A 26,397-nucleotide genomic window follows, 5' to 3' on the forward strand; every position below is an offset into this window, starting at 1 on the left:
AGGTAAAATGGTAGCTGAACAGCGGGCTACCTTCAAAGAAGATATAGCTCAAACAGTCAATGTATGTTCCCCAGAAAGGGCAAACAAATCCAAGGCCCCATGGGATGACAAAATAAATCAAAATTAAGATAAGGATGAAAATATATGCTTATGACAGATGTCAAGTAGAAAATACAATTGAAAGTACCCAATTCTTTTTTTCCAATTTAGGGGCAATTTAGCATGGTGGCTAATCCACCTACTCTGTACATCTTTAGGTTGTGGGGGTGAGCCCCACGCAAACATGGGGAGAATGTGCAAACTCCACATAGACAGTGACCGGGATCGAACCCGGGTACTCAGTGCCTTGAGGCACCAGTGCTAACCACTGCACCACCGTGTCGCCCAGTTAGAAAATGCAAATGAGAACCAAGCCAAATATAGAAGGTTAGAGGGGAGGGGAATAAGAGATGCAACGAGGGAGTATAAAAAAACTGGTGGCTAACATAAAAGGAGACAGTGAAGTACTTAAAACCCTTGTTGTTTTAGCATGTGCAGTAATCAGTAGGCCAGACAATAGCACCCAGTGTGATTAAATGGAACTCTCCCGAGTCCTCCATTGAATATTGTCTTTAATGATGTGAGTCATTGATTGGGATGAACCACAGCTACAGTCTGGGTTTCCTGCAAGGCCCCACTTGTGCCAATTTGTTGCACAATGGCCTTGGCCAGTGCTGAAATGGTTGAGGAATGTCCAATGTTGGTGTGGCAGATTGAAGCCAGGTGGGCGGGCTGTGTGGGTCTGTGATGAGGGATAGGTTTTTAATGGTGGTGTGTTAGCTCCATTCCTGCTGCCACAGGGCCTCTGTAGTTATTCCTTGGCATGGTGCCGTAGCCATACAGGCTGGCTTAAGGAGAGGCAAGCAGTTATGAGGATTGGGAAGGTCCTTGTGTAGCAGTAGGCTTGGGTTGCTTTCTTGTTGCAATTTCCCTCTTCATGTTAAGGAGCAGGATGTTGCTCAGGATTGGGAGCCGGGGAGTTAATCGGAGGGTGCCGAAGTTGATAGGTTTGCACTGAGTGCTGAATTTGGGTGCATTTGAGTGCTATAGTGAGAGTTTGGTGACTGAGGGATATTAAGGGTTTATTTTTTATTTGTATCTAAAGTCTAATCTTTCTTTTATTTAGTTAATTAACTTAAAAGTTGCTGCTTGGTTGAGAAGAAGGTGAATTTTTAATCCGCTTTAAACAAAGGTTCTACTTGCAGCTGGAGCTTGTTAATTAGTTAATTGGATTAGGTCACTTTTCAGAGGCCAGAGTCACAGTATAAATCTGAGCTAGTTACAGTGCTGAATTTGGGTGCATTTGAGTGCTATAGTGAGAGTTTGGTGACTGAGGGAGTTAGGTGAGGAGGGAGTAAGGTGCTCCTTTTCATCTCATTTCCTACATTTCCTCAAAGAGCGTGAAGGGAGCCGGGGGTTTACAGAGAGTACAGCTGACTGGGAGCAGAGTCGGAGGGCGGAGGTCCAGTTGGTCCACAGTGCAGCTGTATTCTGTAAGGTAAGAGGGGATGGAGGTTAGGGCAGTTGCATGCTCCTCCTGTAGGATGTGGGTGGTGAGGGAGACCACCGGTGTCCCCGCTGACTATACCTGCGGGAAGTGCACCCAACTCCAGCTCCTCAGAGAACGTGTTAGGGAACTGGAGCTGGATGAACTTCGAATCATCCGGGAGGCAGAGGGAGTAATAGAGAAGAGTTACAGGGAGGTAGCCACACCCAACGTACAGGACAAGAGTAGCTGGGTTACAGTCAGGGGAAAGAAAATGAACGGGCACACGGTGCAGGGATCCCTCGTGGTCGTTCCCCTTCAAAACAAGTATACCGTTTTGGATGCTGGGGGGGGGGGGACCTGCCAGGGGAAGGCCCCAGTGGCCACGTTGCCTCCCGGGTGCCAGGGATGTCTCGGATCATGTCTTCAGGATCCTTAAGGGGGAGGGTGAGCAGCCAGAAATCGTGGTGCACATTGGTACCAACGACGTATGTAGGAAAAGGGGTGTGGATGTAATAAACGAGTTTAGGGAGTTAGGTTGGAAGTTAAAAGCCAGGACAGACACAGTTGTCATCTCTGGTCTGTTGCCGGTGCCATGTGATAGCGAGGCTAGGAATAGGGAGAGAGTGCAGTTGAACACGTGGCTGCAGGAATGGTGTAGGAGGGAGGGCTTCAGGTATTTGGATAATTGGAGCGCATTCTGGGTAAGGTGGGACCTGTACAAGCAGGACGGATTGCATCCGAACCAGAGAGGCACCAATATCCTTCTAGTACTCTTCGGGAGGGTTAAACTAATTTGGCAGGGGAATGGAAACCGGACTTGTAGTCCAGTAACTAAGGTAGCCGATGTTCAGGACTTCAAAGCATGTAGTGAGGCAGTGGGGAAGGTAACACTGACAAAGGAGAGTACTTGCAGGCATGGAGATAGGTTGAAGTGTGTATACTTCAACGCAAGAAGCATCAGGAATAAGGTGGGTGAACTTGAGGCATGGATCGGTACTTGGGACTACGATGTGGTGGCCATCACGAAAACTTGGATAGAAGAGGGGCAGAAATGGTTGTTGGAGGTTCCTGGTTATAGATGTTTCAATAAGATTAGGGAGGGTAGTAAAAGAGAGGGGGGGGTTGCATTATTAATTAGACTTCGTATAACAGCTGCAGAAAGGTAGTTCGAGGAGGATCTGCCTACTGGAGGTAGTGTGGGTTGAAGTCAGAAATAGGAAAGGACCAGTCACCTTGTTGGGAGTTTTCTATAGGCACCCCCCAATAGCAGCAGAGATGTGGAGGAACAGATTGCGAAACAGATTTTGGAAAGGTGCAGAAGTCACAGGGCAGAAGTCACGGGTGACTTCAGCTTCCCAAATATTGAGTGGAAACTCTTTAGATCAAATAGTTTGGATGGGGTGGTGTTTGTACAGTGTGTCCAGGAAGCTTTTCCAACACAGTTTGTGGATTGTCCGGCCAGAGGGGAGGCCATATTGGATTTGGTACTTGGTAATGAACCAGGGCAAGTGATAGATTTGTTAATGGGGGGAGCATTTTGGAGATAGTGACCACAATTCTGTGACTTTCACTTTAGTAATGGAGAGGGATAGGTGCGTGCAATAGAATCTACAGTGCAGAAGGAGGCCGCTCGGCCCATCGAGTCCGCACCGGCCCTTGGAAAGAGCACCCCACCCAAGCCCACACCTCCACCCCATCCCCACAACCCAGCAACCCCACCTAACACAAAGGGCAATTTGGACCCTGAGGGTAATTTAACCTGGCCAATTCACCTAACCTGCACATCTTTGGACTGTGGGAGGAAACCAGAGCACCCGGAGGAAACCCACGCACACACGGGGAGAACGTGCAGACTCCACACAGACAGTGACCCAAGCCGGGATTCGAACCTGGGACCCTGGAGCTGTGAAGCATTTGTGCTAACCATTATGCTACCGTGCTGCCTATAATAGGGCAAGGATTACAATTGGGGGTAGGGTAAAAACGATACTGTCAGACAAGAACTGAAGTGCATAAGTTGGGAACTTAGGCTGTCAGGGAAGGACACAATTGAAATGTGGAACTTGTTCAAGGAACAGATACTGCGTGTCTTTGATATGTATGTCCCTTGTCAGGCAGGGAAGAGATGGTCGAGTGAGGGAACCATGGTTGACAAGAGAGGTTGAATGTCTTGTTAAGAGGAAGAAGGATACTTATGTAAGGCTGAGGAAACAAGATTCAGGCAGGGTGCTTGAGGGATACAAATAGCCAGGAGGGAACTGAAGAAAGGGATTAGGAGAGCTAAGAGAGGGCATGAAAAACTTTTGCCGGGTAGAATCAAGGAAAACCCCAAGGCCTTTTACACATATGTGAGAAATAAGAGAATGACTAGAGCGAGGGTGGGTCCAATCAAGGACAGTAGCGGGAGATTGTGTATTAAGTCAGAAGAGATAGAAGAGGTCTTGAACGAATACTTTTCTTCAGTATTTACGAATGAGAGGGCCCATATTGTTGGAGAGGACAGTGTTAAACTGACTGGTAAGCTCGAGGAGATACTTGTTAGGAAGAAAGATGTGTTGGGCATTTTGAAAAACTTGAGGATAGACAAGTCCCCCAGGCATGACGGGATTTATCCAAGATTCTATGGGAAGCAAGAGATGAAATTGCAGAGCCGTTGGCAATGATCTTTTCGTCCTCACTGCCAACAGGGGTGGTACCAGGGTATTGGAGAGTGGCGAATGTCGTGCCCCTGTTCAAAAAAAGGAAGAGGGATAACCCTGGGAATTACAGGCCAGTTAGTCTTACTTCGGTGGTAGGCAAAGTAATGGAAAGGGTACTGAGGGATAGGATTTCTGAGCATCTGGAAAGACACTGCTTGATTAGGGATAGTCAGCACGGATTTGTGAGGGGTAGGTCTTGCCTCACAAGTCTTATTGAATTCTTTGAGGAGGTGACCAAGCATGTGGATGAAGGTAAAGCAGTGGATGTGGTGTACATGGATTTTAGTAAGGCATTTGATAAGGTTCCCCGTGGTAGGCTTATGCAGAAAGTAAGGAGGCATGGGATAGTGGGAAATTTGGCCAGTTGGATAATGAACTGGCTAACCGATAGAAGTCAGAGAGTGGTGGTGGATGGCAAATATTCAGCCTGGAGCCCAGTTACCAGTGGCGTACCACAGGGATCAGTTCTGGGTCCTCTGCTGTTTATGATTTTCATTAATGACTTGGATGAGGGAGTTGAAGGGTGGGTCAGTAAATTTGCAGATGATACGAAGATTGGTGGAGTTGTGGATAGTGAGGAGGGCTGTTGTTGGCTGCAAAGAGACATAGATAGGATGCAGAGCTGGGCTGAGAAGTGGCAGATGGAGTTTAACCCTGAAAAGTGTGAGGTTGTCCATTTTGGAAGGACAAATATGAATGCGGAATACAGGGTTAATGGAAGGGTTCTTGGCAATGTGGAGGAGCAGAGAGATCTTGGGATCAATGTTCATAGATCTTTGAAAGTTGCCACTCAAGTGGATAGAGCTGAAGAAGGCCTATGGAGTGCTAGTGTTCATTAGCAGAGGGATTGAATTTAAGAGTCGTGAGGTGATGATGCAGCTGTACAAAACCTTGGAAGGCCACATTTGGAGTACTGTGTGCAGTTCTGGTCACCTCATTTGAGGAAGGATGTGGAAGCTTCGGAAAAGGTGCAATGGAGATTTACCAGGATGTTGCCTGGAATTGAGAGTAGGTCTTACGAGGAAAGGTTGAGGGTGCTCGGCCTTTTCTCATTAGAACGGAGATGGATGAGGGGAGACTTGATGGAGGTTTATAAGATGATCAGAGGAATAGATAGAGTAGACAGTCAGAGACTTTTTCCCGTGTGGAATAAACCATTACAGGGTGCATACATTTAAGGTGAATGGTGGAAGATATAGGGGGGATGTCAGAGGTAGGTTCTTTACCCAGAAAGTGGTTGGGGCATGGAATGCACTGCCTGTGTAAGTAGTTGAATCGGAAACATTAGGGACCTTCAAGCGGCTATTGGATAGGTATATGGATTACGGTAGAATGATGGGGTGTAGATTAATTTGTTCTTAATCTAGGACAAAAGTTCGGCCAATATCATGGGCCGAAGATCCTGTTCTGTGCTGTATTTTTCTATGTTCTAATGATACACATTGTTGTGTTGAACTGGTACCTACGAAACTGGTGTGGGATGTGTTGTACTATACTGGTGCACAGAACTCTTCAGTCGATAGAAGGTGACAAGAGCCGAGGGTCTTAAGGTTTGAGCATCTGCATCCCATGACATTTACTGAGGAGGTTGTTTCACAGTTTGATCTTTGCTGCTGTCTTGCTATCTTGTTCAGATGTCTTTTGGGGCAGCACGGACAACATTGGTTAGCACAGTTGCTTCACAAATCCAGGGTCCCAGGTTCGATTCCCCGCTGGGTCACTGTCTGTGCGGAGTCTGCACGTTTTCCTCGTGCCTGCGTGGGTTTCCTCCGGGTGCTCCGGTTTCCTCCACAGTCCAAAGACGTGCAGGTTAGGTGGATTGCCTATGCTAAATTGCCCTTAGTGTCAAAAAAATGTTGTGTGGGATAACTATGTTACGGGGATAGGGTGGTGTGGGCTTGAGTAGGGTGCTCTTTCCAAGGGCCGGTGCAGACTCCATCGGCCGAATGGCCACCTTCTGTACTGTAGATTCTATGACCTATGTATGCCAGTACTTGGTCAAGCGCAAGACCAACATAAAGAGGATGTTGTGCGTGATTCAGTCCCTTGCCATTCAAGGAGATGTTGAATTCCATCTTGATGCTGTCATTTTTGAGGCGGAATATACTTGAAACTGTTTTGTTGTTGCTGGGCTGAAGACTATGTCTTACAGGATTTGACCAGGTTTGCAACATCATTGTTTAGTGTTGCCTCTAGTTTAGAAAATGAGCCTGAGAGACACAGTCGATATCATCAGCATAGATAGAAAAACGTGAGGGCTCTGGACAGAATAGAAAGGGAGAAACTGTTCCCACTTATGAAAGGATCGAGAACGAGAGGAGACAGATTTGAAGTAATTGGGAAAAGATGCAAAAAAAGTGATACGAGAGAAAAGGGTTTCACGCAATGAATGTTAAGGGCCTAGAATACACCGCCTGAGAGTGTGGGTAGAGACAGATTCAATTGAACATTCAAAAAGGAACCAGACAGTTATTTGAGAAGGAAGAGCGTGCAGGGGAGAAAGCAGGAAAATGGCACGAGGTAGGTTTCCCATTCGGAGAGCCAGTGCAGACACAATGGGCCAAATGGCCTCCTTCTGCACTGTAAACATTGTGTGATTCTGTGATCAATGTAGCAGTCTAGCAATCAGGTGGAAACAAAAGGTTATATAATTTATCATTCCAAATTAAGTTCTGAGTAAATTAAAATGTTAAATATTTGAAATATTGATTTACACGCCCTTTTTCTCCATGAGGCTGAATTTCTGCGTCAGTTTTCACTCGGTTTAGTCTGCAAATGAAAATCAGGTTTTCATGTGGCTCACCCGCAAGATATCGTTTTCTAATTCAAAGCAGGTGATTGTCAAATCCTCCTTCTTTCCCATTACCCAAGTTATATCTCTGCAACAATGCTCATTCATTCATCTATCTCAACTCTGCTGCTGCTCTGCTGAAAGGTTCATACTGTACTTCTGTCACCTCTATCCTTGGCTGTTTATTCTTCGGCTCCCTTGGCTGGTCTCCCATCCCCCGATTCTCATTCAACAACTTGCCCAAAATTATGTCTCCCATATCTTGCCTGGCATTAAATCCCACTTCCCCTTTATCCTAACTATTTTTTTTTTTTTAAATTTAGTGTACCCAATTTGTATTTTCCAATTAAGGGGCAATTTAGCGTGGCCAATCCACCTAGCTTGCACATCATTGGGTTGTGGGGTGAAACCCACGCAAACACTGGGAGAATGTGCAAACTCCACACGGACAGTGACCCAGAGCTGGGATCGAACCTGGGACCTCGGCGCCATGAGGCAGCAGGGCTAAGCACTGTACCACCATGCTGTCCTTAGCCTAACTAATGACCATATTGATTGCCTACTGTTAAAATCCTCATTCTCAAATTATCTCCATTTTTAGCCACCCTATTTCTACAATCTTCTCTGACTTTATATCCCCTCCCACAACCGTTGCCATTCCTACCCTGGGCTTTTGTACATCCACTCAGTTCCCCCTTCTGGTGACAAAGTCTTTGGCAGACTGTAAGACTCTCCAACCTTGTAAAGCAAACCCCCCCCAATCCATCTTTTGTACTGAGCTTACAATCACATCGAAGGTCGACCATCTTGATGTGTAACTTGTTCTTTTATATATTTTTTTCTTTTCTCTGGGAATAGATATGGAAAAATAGTTCAGTGAACGATTGTGCTGCACTTGTTAAATGCCGTTTGCTATGGTATGATATGTTATGTAACCGCTAATAGAAAGTATTACGTTCATATTCATCTACAATCTAGCATGTCACTTTGCAGGTAATTCTGAAATCAGTAAGAGAAGAAAAAATGAAAGTGGAAGTTCTTATCCTTCTGATGTGTGGCGAATTTATGCTCACCACGATAGCACAGAGGCTCCGATCCCAGTCTGAAACTCAGCAAGGCAGCAAGCTGCAGCAACCTCAGAATTTCAGTTCAGATTCAGAACATGCTGTTGAAATTTCACCTCCACCATCAGAGCCGGCCCCTGATATGCAAACAATCTATATGTTGACAGAAAAGAATAGTGAATTTGGTTTTAACCTCTACAGGAAAATAGCAAACCTATTTGAAGATAATGTGTTCTTTTCACCAATTAGCGTCTCCACAACCTTGGCCATGGTGTCTCTTGGTGCCAAGCGAGCCACACTTGATGACATACTACAAGGCCTCAGCATAAAAGATTTGGCTGACACTGACAATCAGTACTTACTGCACACTTTGTTTCACTGGCTTCAGTGTAATATTACCAGAAACACAGAGTTTCTTATCACACAGGGAAGTTCCTTGTTTGTACAGGATGACATTGATTTGAAGCCAACATTCGTCGATAATCTTTCCAATTTTTATGATGCTGACATTATTCCTGTAAATTTTCAAGAAGTAGCCAATACCAAAGATATTATTAATCAATATATCAGCAACAGAACAAATGGAAAAATCAACAAGTTGCTTGACACTGTAGATAGTGAAATGAAACTTATGTTCACCAATTACATCTTATTCCAAGGTAAGATTTTGATTTAAGTACATGAAATTCATTCAAAATATCAATATAAAACAGCAACCATGTAATTCTTTGTTGTGAATTGAGAAGCCGAGATCAAAGTGAAGCCATTACTAAGGCTGGAATGAATAGGTGATTAAATAAATTAAGTGATGGTAACTCGATGACACACAGCTTGTTGGTTGCTGGAAGAAGGTAAGACTGAGGATTGTGTGAATCAGTTGAAACTAGAGTCGCTTCCTTGGTCAAATTAGAGCTTGATGGGGCATATGAAGCCTTATTAGAATGATAAATGTCCCCTAATTAAGTACAACAGTTGACCATTCAATTTCTCGAGCAAGATGATCATGGCTGATCTGTACCTGAACTCCATTTACCTACCTTTAATCCATATTTCTTGTTAACCTTACCTAAACATTGATGAATCTCAGGCGTGAAACTTTCAATGACAGAGCGTCCATAGCCGTTCCACAATTCCACTGGTTTAGCACAGTAGACTAGACAGCAAGACCAAGAGCGCGGGTTCAATTCCCGTACCAGCTGAGAATTCTGAATTCTCCCTCCGTGTATCCGAACAAGCGCCGGAACATGGCGACTAGGGGCTTTTCACAGTAACTTCATTGCAGTGTTAATGTAAGCCTACTTGTGACAATAGAGAATTCATTCCTTCATTCATTTCTTTGTGCAAAACGATGAACACCTGTGTCCTCATGCTATAATCATACCTCTTTTTCTTTCTGGGTTCCTTCACCAGAGGAAATAGCTTGACTGTAACAACTCTATCAAACCCCTTCATCGATTATAAATGCCTCAGTTAGATCACTCCTAAGCTTCTGAAACTCAATGGAATATAATTATTTTTATGCAGGGGCGGCATGGTGGCACAGTGGTTAGCATTGCTGCCTCACGACGCCGAGAACCCGGGTTCCATCCCGGCCCTGGGTCACTGTCCGTGTGGAGTTTGTACATTCTCCCCGTGTCTGTGTGGGTCTCACCCCAGAATCCAAAGATGTGCAGGGTAGGTGGATTGGCCATGCTAAATTGCCCCTTAATTGGAAATAAATAATTGGGTACCTTAAATGTAAAAGTATATAAATTTTTAGGCAGCTTGTTCTCATAATTTGACCTACTAAGCCTCCAATATCATTTTGATAAATTGCAGTGTTCCTCTTTAAAGCTAATATACCCTACTATGGTACGGGTCCCAAAACTGAACACAATGCTCCAGATGTAGTTGGACTAAGTTTCTGCTCAATTAAAGCGTAACTGCTTTGTTTTATATTCCATTCACTTTAAACTGAAAGTTAACATTCCATTCGTCTTTTTGATTATTTTTGTACCTGTACACTAGCTTCTACTGATTGGTGTACTTGGCCACCCCAATCCCTTTGTTCCTCTGATTTCTAGTATCCATTTACTGAATAGGAATAGGAAGCTAATATAATATCACCTGGATGTGTCTTTAATGGACCCGCGAACCGCTTTACCGCTCTTTTTATTTATTAAATATTTTTTATTCTTCTTTTTCACATTTTATCCCACATTTACATCCACCAATAATAAACAATAATCAGGAACAAATATGTCAATCCCCATATCAACAATAACGATCCCATCCTCCCACCAAACCCCAAACATCAGCCCGCATGTTTACACAAACAAATGACAAAAAGGCATTAGGGATCACCCATAGTCACCATTAATACACACAGCTCCCCCCAACCCTCCCACCCACACGCCCCAACTAATGTTCGATGTTATCCAGTTCTTGAAAGTGCATAATGAATAATGCCCATGAATTGCCCACTTATTGAATAGTCTCCTATGCGACACCTTGACAAAGGCCGTCTGGAAATCTAAATAAATTGCGTCCGCTTGATCTCCTTTATCTAACTGCCTTGTTACCTCCTCAAAGAACTTGAACAGATTTGTCAGACATGACCCCCTCCCCTTGACGAAGCCGTGCTGACTCAGTCCTATTTTATCATCTACTTCCAAGTATTCCGCAACTTCATCTTTAATAATGGACTCTAAATTCTTGCCAATGACCAAAATCAGGCATATAATTTTCTGTTTTCTGCCTCGCTCTCTTCTTAAACAGTGGTGTTACATTAGCTACTTTCCACTCTTCTCGGACCCACAATGCTTCCAATGATTCCTGAAAGATCACCACCAATGCCTCCACAATCTCCTTCAGAACCCTGGGGTGTAGTCCATCCGGTCCAGGTAATGTATCCACCTTCAGACCTTTTAGTTTCCCCAGAACCTTCTCCTTAGTGATGGCCACTACATTCACCTCTGCCCCCTGGTTCTCCTGGAGCTCTGGCATCCCACTGGTGTCTTCCACCGTGAAGACTGATACAAAGTAACTATTCAGTTCCTCAGCCATTTCTTCTCCAGCCTCATTTTGCACTGGTCCAATGTCTATTTTTGCCTCTCTTTTACCTTTTATATATTGAAAAAAAACTCTTCCTATTTTCTTTTATATTACTAGCTAACACTCATATTTCATCTTTTCCCCCAATTGCTTTTTCTGTTGTCCTGTGCTCGCTTTTAAAGGTTTTCCAACCCTCTGGCTTCCCACTAATCCTCGTCACTTTGTATGCTTTTTCTTTTGCTTTTATGCTGTCCTTGACTTCCCTCATCAGCCATGGATGCCTCGTCCTCTCCTTAGCACGTTTCCTCTTTCTTGGGATGAATTTCTGTTGCACCTCCTGAATAACCCCCAAATATTCCTGCCATTGCTATTCCACTGTCCTCCGTGCTAGGCTCCTTTTCCAATCAACTCTAGCCAGTTTCCCCCTCGTGTCTTTGTAGTTACTCTTATTTAATTGTAATACCGTTACATCTGATTCCAGCTTCTCCCTCTCAAACTGCAGGGTAAATTCTATCATATTGTGGTCACTGCTCCCTGAGGGTTCCTTCACCTTCAGTTCCCTAATCAAGTCTGCTTCATTACACATCACCAAATCCAGAATTGCCTGTTCCCTAGTAGGCTCTGTCACAAGCTTCTCCAAAAAAAAATCTCCTAGACATTCCACAAATTCATTTTCTTGGGATCCATTACCAACCTGATTTTCCCAGTCCACCTGTATATTGAAGTCCCCCATGATTATTGTAATATTGGCTTTCTTATATGCCTTGGCTTTCTTATATGCCTTTTCTGATTTATTTTCTGCCCTACATCCTGACATTAAGGTACAACACCCTCAGTCCTGCATTGACCACCTCCCTTCCCTTCCTTTACTTTTCACCTTTTTTGTTCTGCCTGAGGTTAGATTCTTGCCACCTTCCATACTCTTTGTTCTATTACGTGGTCTGGAAACTTTACTAACCTCTCCTGAGTCCTCGGCTCCTTTTAACTAGTCCTCATCATTAACATGCACTTCTACCTTCTCCTTTAGCTTTGACTTATACGATTCGCCAGGACTCTGGCCCCAGTATGATTCAGATGAAGACCGTCCCATCGGAACTGTCCCCTCTTTCCCAGTACCAGTGCCAATTCAAACCTGTTTCTCCCATACCAATCTTTGAGTCACGCATTTACCTCCTTAATCTTATTGAACCTGTGCCAATTAACTTGTGGCTCCTGTAGTAATTCAGAGATTATTACCTTTTCGGTTCTGCTTTTTAGTTTAGCTCCTAGTGGTTCATACTCCCTTAGCAGGAAGATACTTATGTTTGTCTGCAAAATAAGAAAGCAAATAATGAATAATTATAGATTAGCAACGATTGCCTATTTTTCTTCAGGAAAATGGATGGCTCCCTTTGAACAAAATGCTACCACGATTGGGACATTCTATGTAAATGCTTATACCAGGATCAAAGTTCCGATGATGTTCAAAGCGGGCACATTTTTCACAGCACACGATCAGGCCCATTCTTGTATAATCCTGAAGATTCCATACCGAGGAAGTGCAAGCATGTTGGTGCTGATATCAAAGGATGGACAATACCTACACCTGGAAGATGAGCTAACAGAAGAATTAATTGCCAAGTGGCTGAAGACACTGAAACCTAAGTAAAACCTCCAGTTTTAGAATTAAGCAGTAATAGGCATGTGAAAATGCAGTAGTTTATATTCAAGAACAAGGAGCTTGGATGAGGGAAGGGTTCACATACCTTTTTCAATTGCAGCCCGTTCTTCGTTATTGTAACTTTTTAAAAAAAATGTTATCCTCCTTTTTCACATTTTCTCCCAAATTTACACCCAACAATAAACAACAATCAGTAATGAATGCAATGTCAATCCCCATATCAATAACAACGATCCCATCCTCCCACCAAACCCCCAAACATTAGCCCGCATGTTAACATAAACAAATGACAAAAAGAATCAGGAATCACCTGTAGTCACCATTAACACAGAGTCCCTCTCCCCCCAACCCCTCCCTAATGTTCGATGTAATCCAATTCTCAAAAGTGCATAATGAATAACGTCCATGAATTGTAGAACCCCTCCATCCTACCCCTCAGTCCAAATTTGACCTTCTCAAGAGTCAAGAATTCCAGCAGGTCCCCCTGCCATGCCAGGGCACAGGGAGGAGTGATTGATCAACACCCTAACAGGATCCACCTTTGGACAGTAAATGAGACAAAGGCTACAACATCTGCTGCCGCACCAGTTTCCATAAATTACCCTAAAAACCTTCTTCCAGTAATCCTCCAGCTTTGGACAGGACCAAAACATATGAACGTGGTTTGTGGGCCCCGGCCCCCACTCCCCGCAATGTTCACACACATCTTCTACCCTCTCAAAGAGCCGGCTCATCCTCGCCCTTGTAAAGTGCGCTCTGTACACCACCTTCAGCTGTATCAGCCCCAAACTCGCACACGAGGGGGAGGCGTTCACCTTCCGGAGCACCTCACACCAGAACCCCTCCTCCATACTCTCTCCCAACTCTTCCTCCCAGTTTGCCTTGATCCCTTCCAGCGGTGCCTTCTCCTTTTCCAAAATAACCCCGTAAACCACCGATGCTACCTTCTTTTCCAGTTCCCCTATCGTCAGCACCTCCTCCGGCAATGTGGAAGTCGGCTCTACTAAGAAGCTCTTTATCCCCTTTCTGGCAAAGTCTCGAACCTGCATGTATCTAAATATTTCCCCCTGCTCCAGCCCATACTTCGTTCCCAGCTCCTCCAATCCTGCAAACCGACCCCAAGAAACAAATCAATTAGTGTCCTAATTCCTTTCTCCTCCCATCTCTGAAAATTTGCTATCCCACTTCCCTGGCTCAAATCTATGGTTCCCCCTTGACCCTGCCCCCAACCCGAAGTGGTGGCGAAACTTCCTCCAAATTCTCAATGAAGCTATTACTACCGGATTCCCTGAATATCTCCGCGGGGCAGTCGGGAGCGGCTCTGTTGCTAGCGTCTTCAATCCCGACCCCCTACACAAACTCTCCTCCAATCTGACCCATTGGGAGTCAACCCCTCTGTCTCAGCTCCGTACCTTCTCCACATTCGCCGCCCAGTAATAATACATCCGGTTCGGAAGACCCAAACCCCCTGCCCGTCTTCCTCTCTGTAGTAGCACCTTTATAATTCTGGTCACCTTCCCTCTCCATATGAACAAGGTAATCCTTCCCTCAATCTCTCTAAAAAAATGTATTTGGCAGGAAAATCGGCAGGCATTGGAAAATAAACAGGAATCGCGGCAACATATTCATTTTAACCGCCTGTACCCGACCCGCCAGTGACAGAGGGAGAACATCCCACCTTGCCCGATCAGCTTTTACCCTCCCCACCAAACTAGAAATGCTGTACCTATGGAGCCCCCCAATCCCGAGCAACCTGCACTCCCAGATATCTAAAGTGAGTCCTTGCCCTACGGAATGGCAGCCCCCCTTCATTATTGCAACTTAATTGTCTTTTAAGTTTCTTCAATAAGTGTAGAGTGAGTTGAATGTCCTAGGCCTAAGCTTCACTATTATTTCCTGCAACTTAATTTCATTAGTTAAATTATATGTAACTTTAATTAAAATGATTTTCATTTGGTTTTGGTAAGTGTGTTAGCACAATCCTGAAGGTGCAAAAATGATGAATTATTAACTTAACTAATACTCTAAGTGCATGATTTTTGGTTTTTTTAATAAACATTATATTGAAGTATTTATGGTTTTATAACAGTAACAGAAGAAACAGTGTACATATAAATATAAACATAGTGCAAAAGCCGTCTTCTTCTCTCACAGGTCCCACCTTTTCTAACCCCCTTGTCTACACTAAACTAGCCTCCCCCCCTCCCCTCCCCCCCCTTCTGCTGACGATTAATTTTCCCTGAAGAAGTCGACGAGCGGTTGCCACGTCCGGGCGATCCCTAACAGTGACCCTCTCAAGGCGAACTTGATTTGCTCCACAGAGAAAGCTAGCCATGTCAGTTAGCCAGGTCTCCGACTTCGGCTTTGAGTCCCTTCAAGCTAATAATATCCATCTCCAGGCTACCAGAGAGGCAAAGGTCAGAACATAGAACATAGAACATAGAACAGTACAGCACAGAACAGGCCCTTCAGCCCTCAATGTTGTGCCGAGCCATGATCACCCTACTCAAACCTATAGCCGTAACCCAACAACCCCCCCCTTAACCTTACTTTTATTAGGACACTACGGGCAATTTAGCATGGCCAATCCACCTAACCCGCACATCTTTGGACTGTGGGAGGAAACCGGAGCACCCGGAGGAAACCCACGCACACAGGGGGAGGATGTGCAGACTCCACACAGACAGTGACCCAGCCGGGAATCGAACCTGGGACCCTGGAGCTGTGAAGCATTTATGCTAACCACCATGCTACCCTGCTGCCTCTTTCTCCTCCTGGAATCCCGGATCTTCCGACACCCCGAAAATCGCCACCTCTGGACTCGGTGCCACCCTTGTTTTCAACACCTTGGACATAACATCGGCACACCCCTGCCAGAATGCCCTAAGCTTCGGGCATGCCCAGAACATGTGAACATGGTTCTCTGGTCCTCCCGCACACCTTGCGCACCTGTCTTCCACCCCAAAGAAACTGCTCATCCAGGCCACTGTCATGTGAGCCAGATGAATGACCTTAAACTGTATCAGGCTGCGCTTGGCACATGTTGTAGACGTGTTGACTCTGCTCAACGCATCCACCCAGAGACTATCCTCTTACTCTCCTCCTAATTCCTCTTCCCAGTTGTGTTTTAGCTCCTCCATCTGCGTTTCCTCTGACCCCATAAGCTCCTTATAAATGTCCTAAACCTTCCCTTCTCCCACCCACACTCAGGAAACTACCCTGTCTTGTATACCCCTTGGTGATAAGAGCGGGAAGATTGAGACCTTCCTGCGTAGTAAGTCCCGCGCCTGCAGGTACCTAAATTCATTCCCTCCCGTCAACTCAAATTTCACCTCCAGTTCCTTCAAGCTGGGAAATCTCCCCTCTATAAACATATCACCCATCCTCTCGATCCCTGCTCTCTGCCAACTCCGCAACCCTCCATCTAACCGGTTATTATTGCAAATTGGAGACCAGACTTGATGCTCCCGCTGCTCCCACATGTCTCCTCCACTGCCCCCAGATTCTCAGGGCTGCGACCACCACGGGGCTGGTGGAGTAGTGTGCCGGCAGGAACGGCAGAGGCGCAGTTACCAACGCCCCCAAACCAATGCCCTTACAAGATGCCGCCTCTACTCACTCTGACCACCCCCCCCCACCCCAACCACCCACTTCCTAATCATGGTTATATTCGCCGCCCAGTAATAATTACTAAAGTTCGGGAGTGCCAGCCCGCCCTCCTCCCGGCTGCGTTCCAACATCCCCTTTTTTACTCGTGGGGTCTTACCCACCCATACAAAGCCCAAGATCACCTTGTTGACCCGTTTGAAAAAGGACCGAAGAACAAAGATGAGGAGACACTGAAACACAAACAGAAATCTCAGGAGAACCGTCATTTTCACTGTCTGTACCCTCCCAGCCAGTGACAGCGGGAGCGCGTCCCACCTTCGCAAATCCTCCTTCATTTGGTCTACTAGTCTGGCCAGATTTAGCTTGTGCAGCTGTTCCCTTGTGCAAACCGCCTCAATACCTCCCACAGATAATCCCATTCCACCCGGTCAAATGCCTTCTCTGCATCCATTGCAACCACTACCTCCACATCCCTACCCTCTGGGGACATCATGATAACATTCAACAGCCTTCTTACATTGGCCACTAACTGCCTACCATTAACAAGTCCCGTCTGGTGCTCCCCAATCATGTCTAGAACGTAGTCTTCAATCCTTGAAGACAAGATCTTAGCCAACAGTTTGGCGTCTACATTTAGTAGGGCGATCGGTCTGTCGGAACCGCATAACTCCAGGTCCTTATCCCGCTTCAGGATCAATGAGATAGTGGCCTGTGACATCGTCGGGGGAAGCCCCCCTCTCTCCCTTGCGTCATTAAATGTCCTCATCAGCAGTGACCCCAGCATGCCAGAGAACTTTTTGTAAAACTCCACGGATCCGGTCCCCGGGCTTTACCTGACTGCATGGCCGTCAGCCCATCTGCTATCTCTTCCAAACCAATCAGGGCTTCTACCAAGTCTTTGTCAACCTTCGGGAACTTCAGCCTCCCTAAGAATTGCCTCATCCCCTCTGCCCAGCTGGGGGTTCCGACTCATCCAACCTGCTGTAGAATTCCTCGACCGTCTTATTGACCCCAGCTGAATCTCCGACCAGGTTCCCATTTCTGTCCCTTACTTTCCCAATCTCCCTGGCCGCCTCCCGCTTTCTAAGCTGTTGTGCAAGCATTCTACTGGCCTTCTCCCCATATCCATAGATCCCCCCCTCTCCTTCCTCAGCTGCTCTACTGCCTTCCCTGTAGTTCACAAGCCGAACTCTGCCTGGAGCCTCCGTCATTCCCTTAGAAGCCCTGCTCTGGGGTCTCCGCATACCTGTAATATTTCCTTTATCAGTCGGTCCGTCTCTGCCCTGTTTGCCTTCTCCCTGTGGGCCATTATCGAAATCAGCTCCCCTCTAACCACCACCTCAGCACCTCCCAGACCACTGCAGCCGAGACTTTCCCAGTGTCGTTGACTTCCAGATAGTTCTGGATACATTTAGTCAGCCGCGCACACACCTCCTCATCAGCTAAAAGTCCCACGTCCAGCCTCCAGTGCAGGCACTGGCTACCCTCCTTGCTCACCTGTTGGGTCAACCCAGTGCGGGGCATGATCCAAGATTGTGATCGCTGAATACTCAGTGTCCACTACCCCCATCAGTAAAGCCCTATTCAGGATAAAAAAAGTCAATCCGCAAGTACACTTTATGCACGTGCGAGTAGAAGTAGAACTCCTTCACTCTCGGTGGCCCAAATCTCCATGGGTCGCCCCCCCCCCCCCCCCCCCACCCCCCACCCATCTGCTCCATAAACTCCTTTAGCTCCTTTGCCATTGCCAGCACCTTGCCTAACTGGTCTAGCCCTGGGTTAATGACTGTAGTGAAGTCCCCCCCCCCACCCCCGACCAGCTTATGCGAATCCAGGTCCGGGATCTTCCCCAACATCCTCCTTATGAACTCCACATCATCCCAATTTGGCACATACACATTCACGAGCACCACTCGCAGCCCCTCCAGCTTCCCACTGACCCCCTACATCCGCAACTATTCTTCCCGCCTCAAATGACACTCGCTTGTTGATCTGGATTGCGATCCCTCTAGTCTTAAGAGTCCAGCCCCATGTGGAAAACCTGTCCGACCCATCCCGTCCTTAGTCTGACCTGGTCAGTTACTCTAAGGTGCGTCTCCTGCAACATTTCCACGTCCACCTTCAGTCCCCTCAAATGCGCAAACACGCATGCCCTCTTAACCAGCCCATTTAGCTCTCTTGCGTTCCATGTAATCAGCCTAGTTGGGGGGCTTCTTGCCCCCCCCCCCTTTCCGCCGATCAGCCATCACCTTTCTTGGTCCAGTTTCCAGCCCGAGCCCCTCGCATCCGCAGGCCCGCCCCCAGGCAGCCTCCATCCCTGACCTCCCTATTGTCCTACAGCAAAAGACTCTCCCCCGTCAGCAGAACATTTCCCCCCACCACTCCACCCCCCCCCCCCCGCCAGTAACAGCACTATACACACAGCCCACTTCAACAAGCATAACATCTGCTCACCCCCACTGTGCTTCCATGAGCTAGCCCGCCCAGCTAGCTTAGTGGCCCCCGCCCATGGCGCCAGACATTTTCCCACCTATTGTTCCCTCCCCCCTGCTCGGACCCACACATATGCAAACGTAAATAATCGCAACCCAATTGCCCAAAAGAAACTCAAACAAAATCAGAAAGAAGATCCGACATCTAACATTCACACCTCAAACCCCCATCAGTGCACATGCAAATTTTAACTCGAGCAGCTGGTCTGCAGACCCCAAATCAATACAAAAGGCATTATAAGTAAACTTTTCTTCTTTCTAAAAAAAAAATAACAAAACAAGCATGAACACTGCAGCAAAGGTCAGTCCAAACACCTCAGTCCGCTACCAGCCCTTTCCTTCTAGCGAAGTCCATCGCTTCCTTGGGCGACTCAAAGTAGAAATGTTACTCTTCGTGAGTAACCCAAAGATGGGCCGGATACCGTAGTCCAAACTTTACCTTCTTCTTAAAAAGGGTCGATTTTATCTGGTTGAACCCCGCTCTTCTCCCGGCCATGTCCCCGCTCAGATCCTGATATATAGGCAGGACGCTGTTCTCCCATTTACAGCTCCGTGTTTGCCTGGCCCACCGTAGAATGACTCCTTGTCCAGGTACCAGTGGAATCTCACTACCATTACTCTTGGGGGGCGGGGGGGGGGGGGGGGGGTCACCTACATGTGGCTTCCTCGCTAGCACTCTGTGCGCCCTGTCCACCTCCAAGGGTTGGGTGAACGTCTCTTCCCCCAGTAGCTTCTCAAACATACCCGCTATGTATGCCCCTGCGTCCGTTCCTTTGGATCCCTCTGGGAGACCCATGATTCACAGGTTCTGCCGGCGGGACCTGTTCTCTAGATCTTCCACCTTCTCCTGGAGCCTTTTCTGCTGGTCTCTCAGCATCCCCACCTCCAACTCCACCGCACCTTGGTGCTCCTCCTGCTCAGTCAATGCCTTCTCCACTTTCTGGATCGCCTGATCTTGAGCATCTAGTCCAAGTTCCAGCTGCGCAATCGACTCCTTAATCGCATCCAAGCATTCCTGATTCTGCTTTGCGAAGCCCTCCTATATAAACTGCATCAACTGCTCCGTTGACCGCTGGGTCGTCGAACTAGAACTCTGGTCGTCCGCCATGCTTTCTCCCGCTGCAGCCAAAGCCCATAATTTCTCCGTTCGCCTATTTCTTCCTTTGCGAGCACTCCTAGTCTGCTTCTCCATGCACCGATGTAGGATTCCTCATCACAGTTGCATCCAACATCAATTTTCCACTTCAGAGCGACAAAAAAAAATCGGGGAAAAAGGTCCAAAGTTCCGACTCGAGCGGGAGCCCGCAAATGTGCAAACTACTCCTTCATAGCCGCCACCGGAAGTCTCCAAGTGCATGTTTAAGGATGGGAAATTATGCAGATAGTTTACTTACTATAATAGGAAAGCAGTTGGTTAATTTTCAGCAGTAGATGGGCCATTTCTTACCATGTGCTCTAGAGTTGTGCCAATGCTTGCTGGATTACCATTCATTGTCTATATCTACACTCTGAACGGAGCTACTAAATTTGAAAAATAATCGCTAAGCGATTAATTTGTTAAATGAGTAGCTTACTGGGTCACTTTAAAGGGCCTGAACCTTTTATCCCAGGTCAGTTCGGTAGGTTACAGAAGAACGTTATGAAACACCTGCATTAAGTTTTCATGGTCATTTTTTCTGGTAGTCGACCTCAAATTAGCACTGCTTAGCACTGTTACTTCACAGTGCCAAGTTCCCAGGTTCGATGCCCGGCTTGGGTCACTGTCTGTGCGGTGTCTACACATTCTCCCATTGTCTGCAGGGGTTTCCTCCGGGTGCTCCGGTTTCCTCCCACAAGTCCCTAAAGACATGTCGTTAGGTGAATTGAAAATGAAAAATGAAATGAAAATCGCTTATTGTCACAAGTAGGCTTCAAATGAAGTTACTGTGATAAGCCCCTAGTCGCCACATTCTGGCGCCTGTTCGGGGAGGCTGGTACGGGAATTGAACTCGCACTGCTGGCCTGCCTTGGTCTGCTTTAAAAGCCAGCTGTTTAGCCCTGTGCTAAACCAGCCCCCTGAATACTCCCTCAGTGTACCCGAACCGGCATCGGAGTGTGGCGACTAGGGGCTTTTCACAGTAACTTCATTGCAGTGTTAATGTAAGCATACTTGTGACAATTTAAAAAAAAAAATTAAATTTGTTGTATCCAATTATTTTTTTCCAATTAAGTGGCAATTTAGCATGGCCAATCCACCTACCCTGCACATCTTTGGGTTGTGGGAGCGAAACCCACGCAAACACGGGGAGAATGTGCAAACTCCACACGGACAGTGACCCAGAGCCGGGATTGAACCTGGGACCTCAGCAGTGTGAGGCTGGAGGGCTAACCCATTGCGCCCCCGTGTTGCCCTACTTGTGACAATAATAAAGATTATTATTAAATTGAGCGATCTTGTCGAATCAAATTTCAAAACTAGCCACAGTAAGATTTGAACTCATGACCACCGGGTATCATAACCATTTCAACAAGTTTGCCCAGGAAGAAGTCTTACAACACCAGGTTAAAATCCAACAGGTTTGTTTCAAATCACTAGCTTTCGGAGCACTGCTCCTTCCTCAGGCGAATGAGGTTTACCCAAAATTGAAACCGGCCACCTTATCATAGAATTTACAGTGCAGAAGGAGGCCATTCGGCCTATCGAGTCTGCACAGGCTCTTGGAAAGAGCATCCTACCCAAGGTCAACACCTTCACCCCATCCCCATAACCCAGTAACCCCACCAAACACTAAGGGCAATTTTGGACACTAAGGGCAATTTATCATGGCCAATCCACCTAACCTGCACATCTTTGGACTGTGGGAGGAAACCGGAGCACCTGGAGGAAACCCACGCACACACGGGGGAGAATGTGCAGACTCCGCACAGACAGTGACCCAAGCCAGAATCGAACATGGGACCCTGGAGCTGTGAAGCAATTGTGCTATCCACAATGCTACCATGCTGCCCCCCACAATGCTACCGTGCTGCCCCGAGATACTTATAAACAGGCATACTCATGGGCCAGCATTACACAAAATGAGATTAGTTCTAGGCTACTGGTAATTAATTGAGAATGTGCTACCTCAATGTAGTAGATAATTTCTTGTTTTTTGGAAACCAGCAGAAGCTAGGCATTTAGCTCGTTCTGCCATTCACTGAAATCATGGTTGACCTGTGACTTATCTCCACCTTTGCCTGATATCCCTTATCATCATTGGTTTAACAAAAGAAAAAAATCAATCTCAGATTTAAAATTACCAACTGACCCAGCACTAAGAGCCATTTGCAAAAGCGATTTCCAAACGTTCACCATCCTTTGCACATTCTCTAACCTTACCTTGAAAAGGTCCGGTTATAATTTTTACATTATGTCCCCTAATCCCAGACGCCCCAATCAGTAGAAATAGTTTCTCTAGATCTACTCTACTGGTTTCCACCCAAATCTTGAAAGCTTCAATCCAATCACCTGTAATCTTGTACATTTTAGGAGTATAACCGTAAATTTTGGAGTATAACCTGAACGTGTAGATGGTCTTTGCAATTTAACCCTTGGAGTTCAAATATCATTCTTCTAAATCTACATCCTCCCCAAGGCCAATTAATTTGTCTCAAGGTGGGGGGGGGGTAACCAGATTTTGGAAAAAATCTAATTTAGGGGTGGCACGGTGGCACAGTGGCTAGCACTGCTGTCTCCCAGCTCCAGGGACCCGGTTCAATTCCTGCCTTGGGTGACTGTCTGTGTGGGGTTTGCACGTTCTCTCCATGCCTGCGTGGGTTTCCTCCGGGTGCTCCGGTTTCCTCCCACAGTCCGAAGATGTGCAGGTTAGATGGATTGGCCATGCTAAATTGTCCCATAATGTCCAAATGTTTGGGGGGGGCGGGGTTACTGGGATAGGGTGGAGGTATGGGCTTACGTAGGGTGTATTTTCCATAGGCTGGTGCGGACTCGATGGGCCGAATGGCCTCCTTCTGCACCGTAAATTCTATGATTCTAATGATTATTTAGAATACAAATAAACCCAGGGGCAGATTAGTGTATTTAGACACATGAATGTAACTGAGTAACATGAAAAATAAATCATATAAGCATTCAATTGCAAAAATAAATTAGTCATGGAAATCCTCATCCTGCCATTTAAAAAAAATAATTATCACTTGTATAGGTCATTCCATTTTTATTACAATTCACCCTTTTTAGTTGCCCTGCATGTCAAACCCCACTCCCTCGATAATGAGAGGAAAGACACAATATGCTCACATATTGTTGCCAATGTTGGTTTGCTATCAGTCGTTAGAAGTGATCCAGATTGCATCATTTTTTTCTCTCCTTTGCTCTGTAAGAATGTATCAGCTCCACCTACCTGGCTCTTGCCAACAGCTTGGCAAGGATAAGAAACTTGACAGATGGTCGACTCAACTATCAATGTTCATCCTTCCGCTCAATGACATGGCAGCGATGGTTAATCAATATGCTGCTTCACTAATTTTTAACCTAGCTTCATTCTAAAGTATACTTTGAGAGACAGCCATTAAAGACTTGCATTGAATCAGTGTTCATAATGACAATTAAATACCTTCCGTTTACTCACTGAGCACATTAGTAAGAGTTGCACAAAATTCCCCTTACATTCTGAAGATGGTGCGTCAAAATCCTGGTTTTGGATGTTCGGAGATCTATTTTACAAAATGCCTACATTTAAAAGGCAGCTCGTTTTAATTGGTATAGCTAGTGGCAGAACCTTTAACGTTGTGATTCTACAGGCAGAATCTGTTCAATAAGAATGCATAAATTAAGAGAAAGACACTTCTTAAAAAGCTGACAAGCTCTGCTGCTGGATTGGCAGCAGATTGCAAGATGCCAGTTCTTTGTGAGTATATAGTAAAGTGATAGCTGAGTGCTCAGTCTTGCGTCTCTCTCACACTAGCTGGACAAAAGACCATGGGCTGGATTCTCTGTTCCTGAGACTAAGTGCTGATGCCAGTGGAGCATGTGTGGCCTTTCACGACCAAAACATTGGTGTGAAACCCTCGCCAGCCCCTCTGGGGCTGGTTTAGCTCACTGGGCTAAATCGCTGGCTTTTAAAGCATACCAAACAGGCCAACAGCACGGTTCGATTCCCGTACCAGCCTCCCCAGACAGGCGCCGGAATGTGGCGACTAGGGGCTTTTCACAGTAACTTCATTGAAGCCTACTCGTGACAATAAGCGATTTTCATTCATTTCAATACCGGTGAGGGGCTAGCACCTGCACTGACTGAAATATCCACCGCACGCGCCGAAGACGGCTGGAGAATGCCCGGAGGCTGGGTGCGCAAGGCTGACGACCTGCAGCAGTCACGCTGTACAACATTGCTCCGGCTGTGTGCGAACCCAATCCGCTATCCATGACCTTTAATCCCCCGGAGCACGAGCAGAAGCCTTCCTCCCCCGGTCAGGGGCACTGATCCTGGCCGAGTGTGGCGGCGCTGGACACAGTCCGCAGCCAGCATGCCGGGTACCTGACCGCTAGAGCCACACGTGGCCCGCGCTGTCGGGAACTCGGCCCATCAGGGGCTGAGCGTCATGGGTGGGCCAGCCGATGATGTGCCAACGCTGTTGAAACGGCTTGCGCCAAACTGATGATGCCAGTTTGGAGCAGGCAGAGCATTGCGGACTGTCGTCAAAACAGCGCCGGCCCCGATTTCCGCGTGGAAAACCATTCTCCGCCCGATCACCTATCCCGATTATATACGGTGAATCCCGCCCCATGTATGGGATGGAGCAAAAGGGGGCAGTGGAGTTGAGGACCAGATAAGAATTTAATAATAGCAGAGCAGATTCTCAGGGCTGAATAGCCTCCTTTTGTCATTGTGACAAAAAAGTTGGATTAGAAGTGCATTTTGTCCATTGAACAAATTTTTGTGAAAATATTTTTTCACAAACTGACAAATAGTTTTACCTCACAAGTTTGGGCAGGATACAAACAAAGACCTTGCGCTGTATCTCGATCATCTATTCTTCCCTCATGCTTCTTCTGGAAAACAATTACGCACGTTACGTTATGTCAAAATATTCAAACACTAATAACGAGGGCAGCACGGCAGCATAGTGGTTCGCACTATGGATTCACAGCACCAGGGTCCCTGGTTCAATTCCCGGCTTGGGTCACTGTCTGTGCGGAGTCTGCACATTCTCCCCGTGTCTGCGTGGGTTTCCTCCGAGTGCGCCCACAAGTCCCGAATGACGTGCTATTAGGAAATATGGACATTCTGAATTATCCCTGTGTACCCGAACAGGCGCCGGAGTGTGACGACTAGGGGCTTTTCACAGTAACTTAATTGCAGTGTTAATGTAAGCCTACTTGTGACAATAAAGATTATAATTATGTTTTCCCTGGGATTTCCAATCTTTGTAAACCATACTTCTTTTCCTAGGAGAATAGAATTACATTTCCCAAAATTTAAATTGGACAAATCGTATAACCTGGAAAGGAAGCTGAGACAGATGGGGATGATAATGCCCTTCACCAATGCTGCCAATTTTTCTGGAATCTCTTCTTACCAGCTGAAGATTTCCAAGGTAAATGTATTCCAAGCATGATCATATTGCATGCATACCTGATTTTCTTCTGTTGGCAAAACTTATTTTCATGCAGCATCATGAGGAGTAAACAGCAAGTGATTGGTCGTGTTTTTGTTCATTTTCAAGGTTATTCACAAAGCCACGATTGATGTGGATGAGAGAGGAACAGAAGCTGCGGCCGTCACCGGCGTTTCAGCAGTGCCGTATTCACTTCCACCCGTCATAAAAGTGGACCACCCTTTCATCTTTATGATATATGAGGAAACAACAAAAACTCTACTGTTCATAGGGAGGGTGAAAGATCCCACCAAGTTTTAAGCAGGTGGTCTGGTGGATGTACTGTTCTTAATTTCAGTTTTATTCTGTAAATTAGGCATGGCAATAATGGGTCTTGAAAGAATGGACAGCATTTCAGGCAACACTGTGATTAGTCTATGTTAGCATAGGCAGCAGAGTGGTCAAGTGCTTCTCAATTTTTCAGATGGTGGAAACCTTAGATAAACATGTTTAATAATTTAAAGCATTGAAATAAAGAGGTCCTTTTTTCGCAAATCTTGCTTTTACATTTGTGCAGCATCTTAAAAATGTGTGTATTTTAATTGCTGGTCATTTTGCACTTTTGACTAATGGGCTGAATGTAGCTGCAGTTTTTGAAAGCTCTGCCTTATCCTGAAAATATCAAACATAAAACATTCTCCTGGAATTCTGAGCAAATTCAATTGGTGACAGGGAGCCAATGGTTTTCAAGAGACTCCATGGAACTCCTGAACTTGTGCTCATTATGTTATATACTATAGCCAGCATTGCAAAATGTTGTTAGCTGTAATACCTTTATGATTGAAGGCTATTAAAACAGTCATTTCAGTTCAGTGCAATAGATAATTCCCATCCTTTTTCATAAGGTCGATTTACCAGAAGTGACATCTGTGGGTACGGATG

At 46.1% G+C, this 26,397-nt stretch overlaps 1 protein-coding gene across 1 annotated transcript in view; it reads left to right on the plus strand.

Annotated features, from left to right (window-relative positions):
• LOC119955814 overlaps positions 1 to 26,010 on the plus strand; it is a 91,016-nt gene extending 65,006 nt beyond the window's left edge. The window contains exons 7-10 of the mRNA XM_038782408.1: positions 7,997 to 8,741; positions 12,489 to 12,759; positions 25,311 to 25,455; positions 25,585 to 26,010. Coding sequence (XP_038638336.1) covers positions 7,997 to 8,741; positions 12,489 to 12,759; positions 25,311 to 25,455; positions 25,585 to 25,776 — 1,353 coding nt within the window. The 3' untranslated portion in view covers positions 25,777 to 26,010. The remainder of the gene's footprint in view (positions 1 to 7,996; positions 8,742 to 12,488; positions 12,760 to 25,310; positions 25,456 to 25,584) is intronic.
• The last annotated feature ends 387 nt before the right edge of the window (positions 26,011 to 26,397 follow it).

The sequence above is a fragment of the Scyliorhinus canicula genome, chromosome 2 (genome assembly GCF_902713615.1).
Source record: "Scyliorhinus canicula chromosome 2, sScyCan1.1, whole genome shotgun sequence".
Lineage (NCBI taxonomy): Eukaryota > Metazoa > Chordata > Chondrichthyes > Carcharhiniformes > Scyliorhinidae > Scyliorhinus > Scyliorhinus canicula.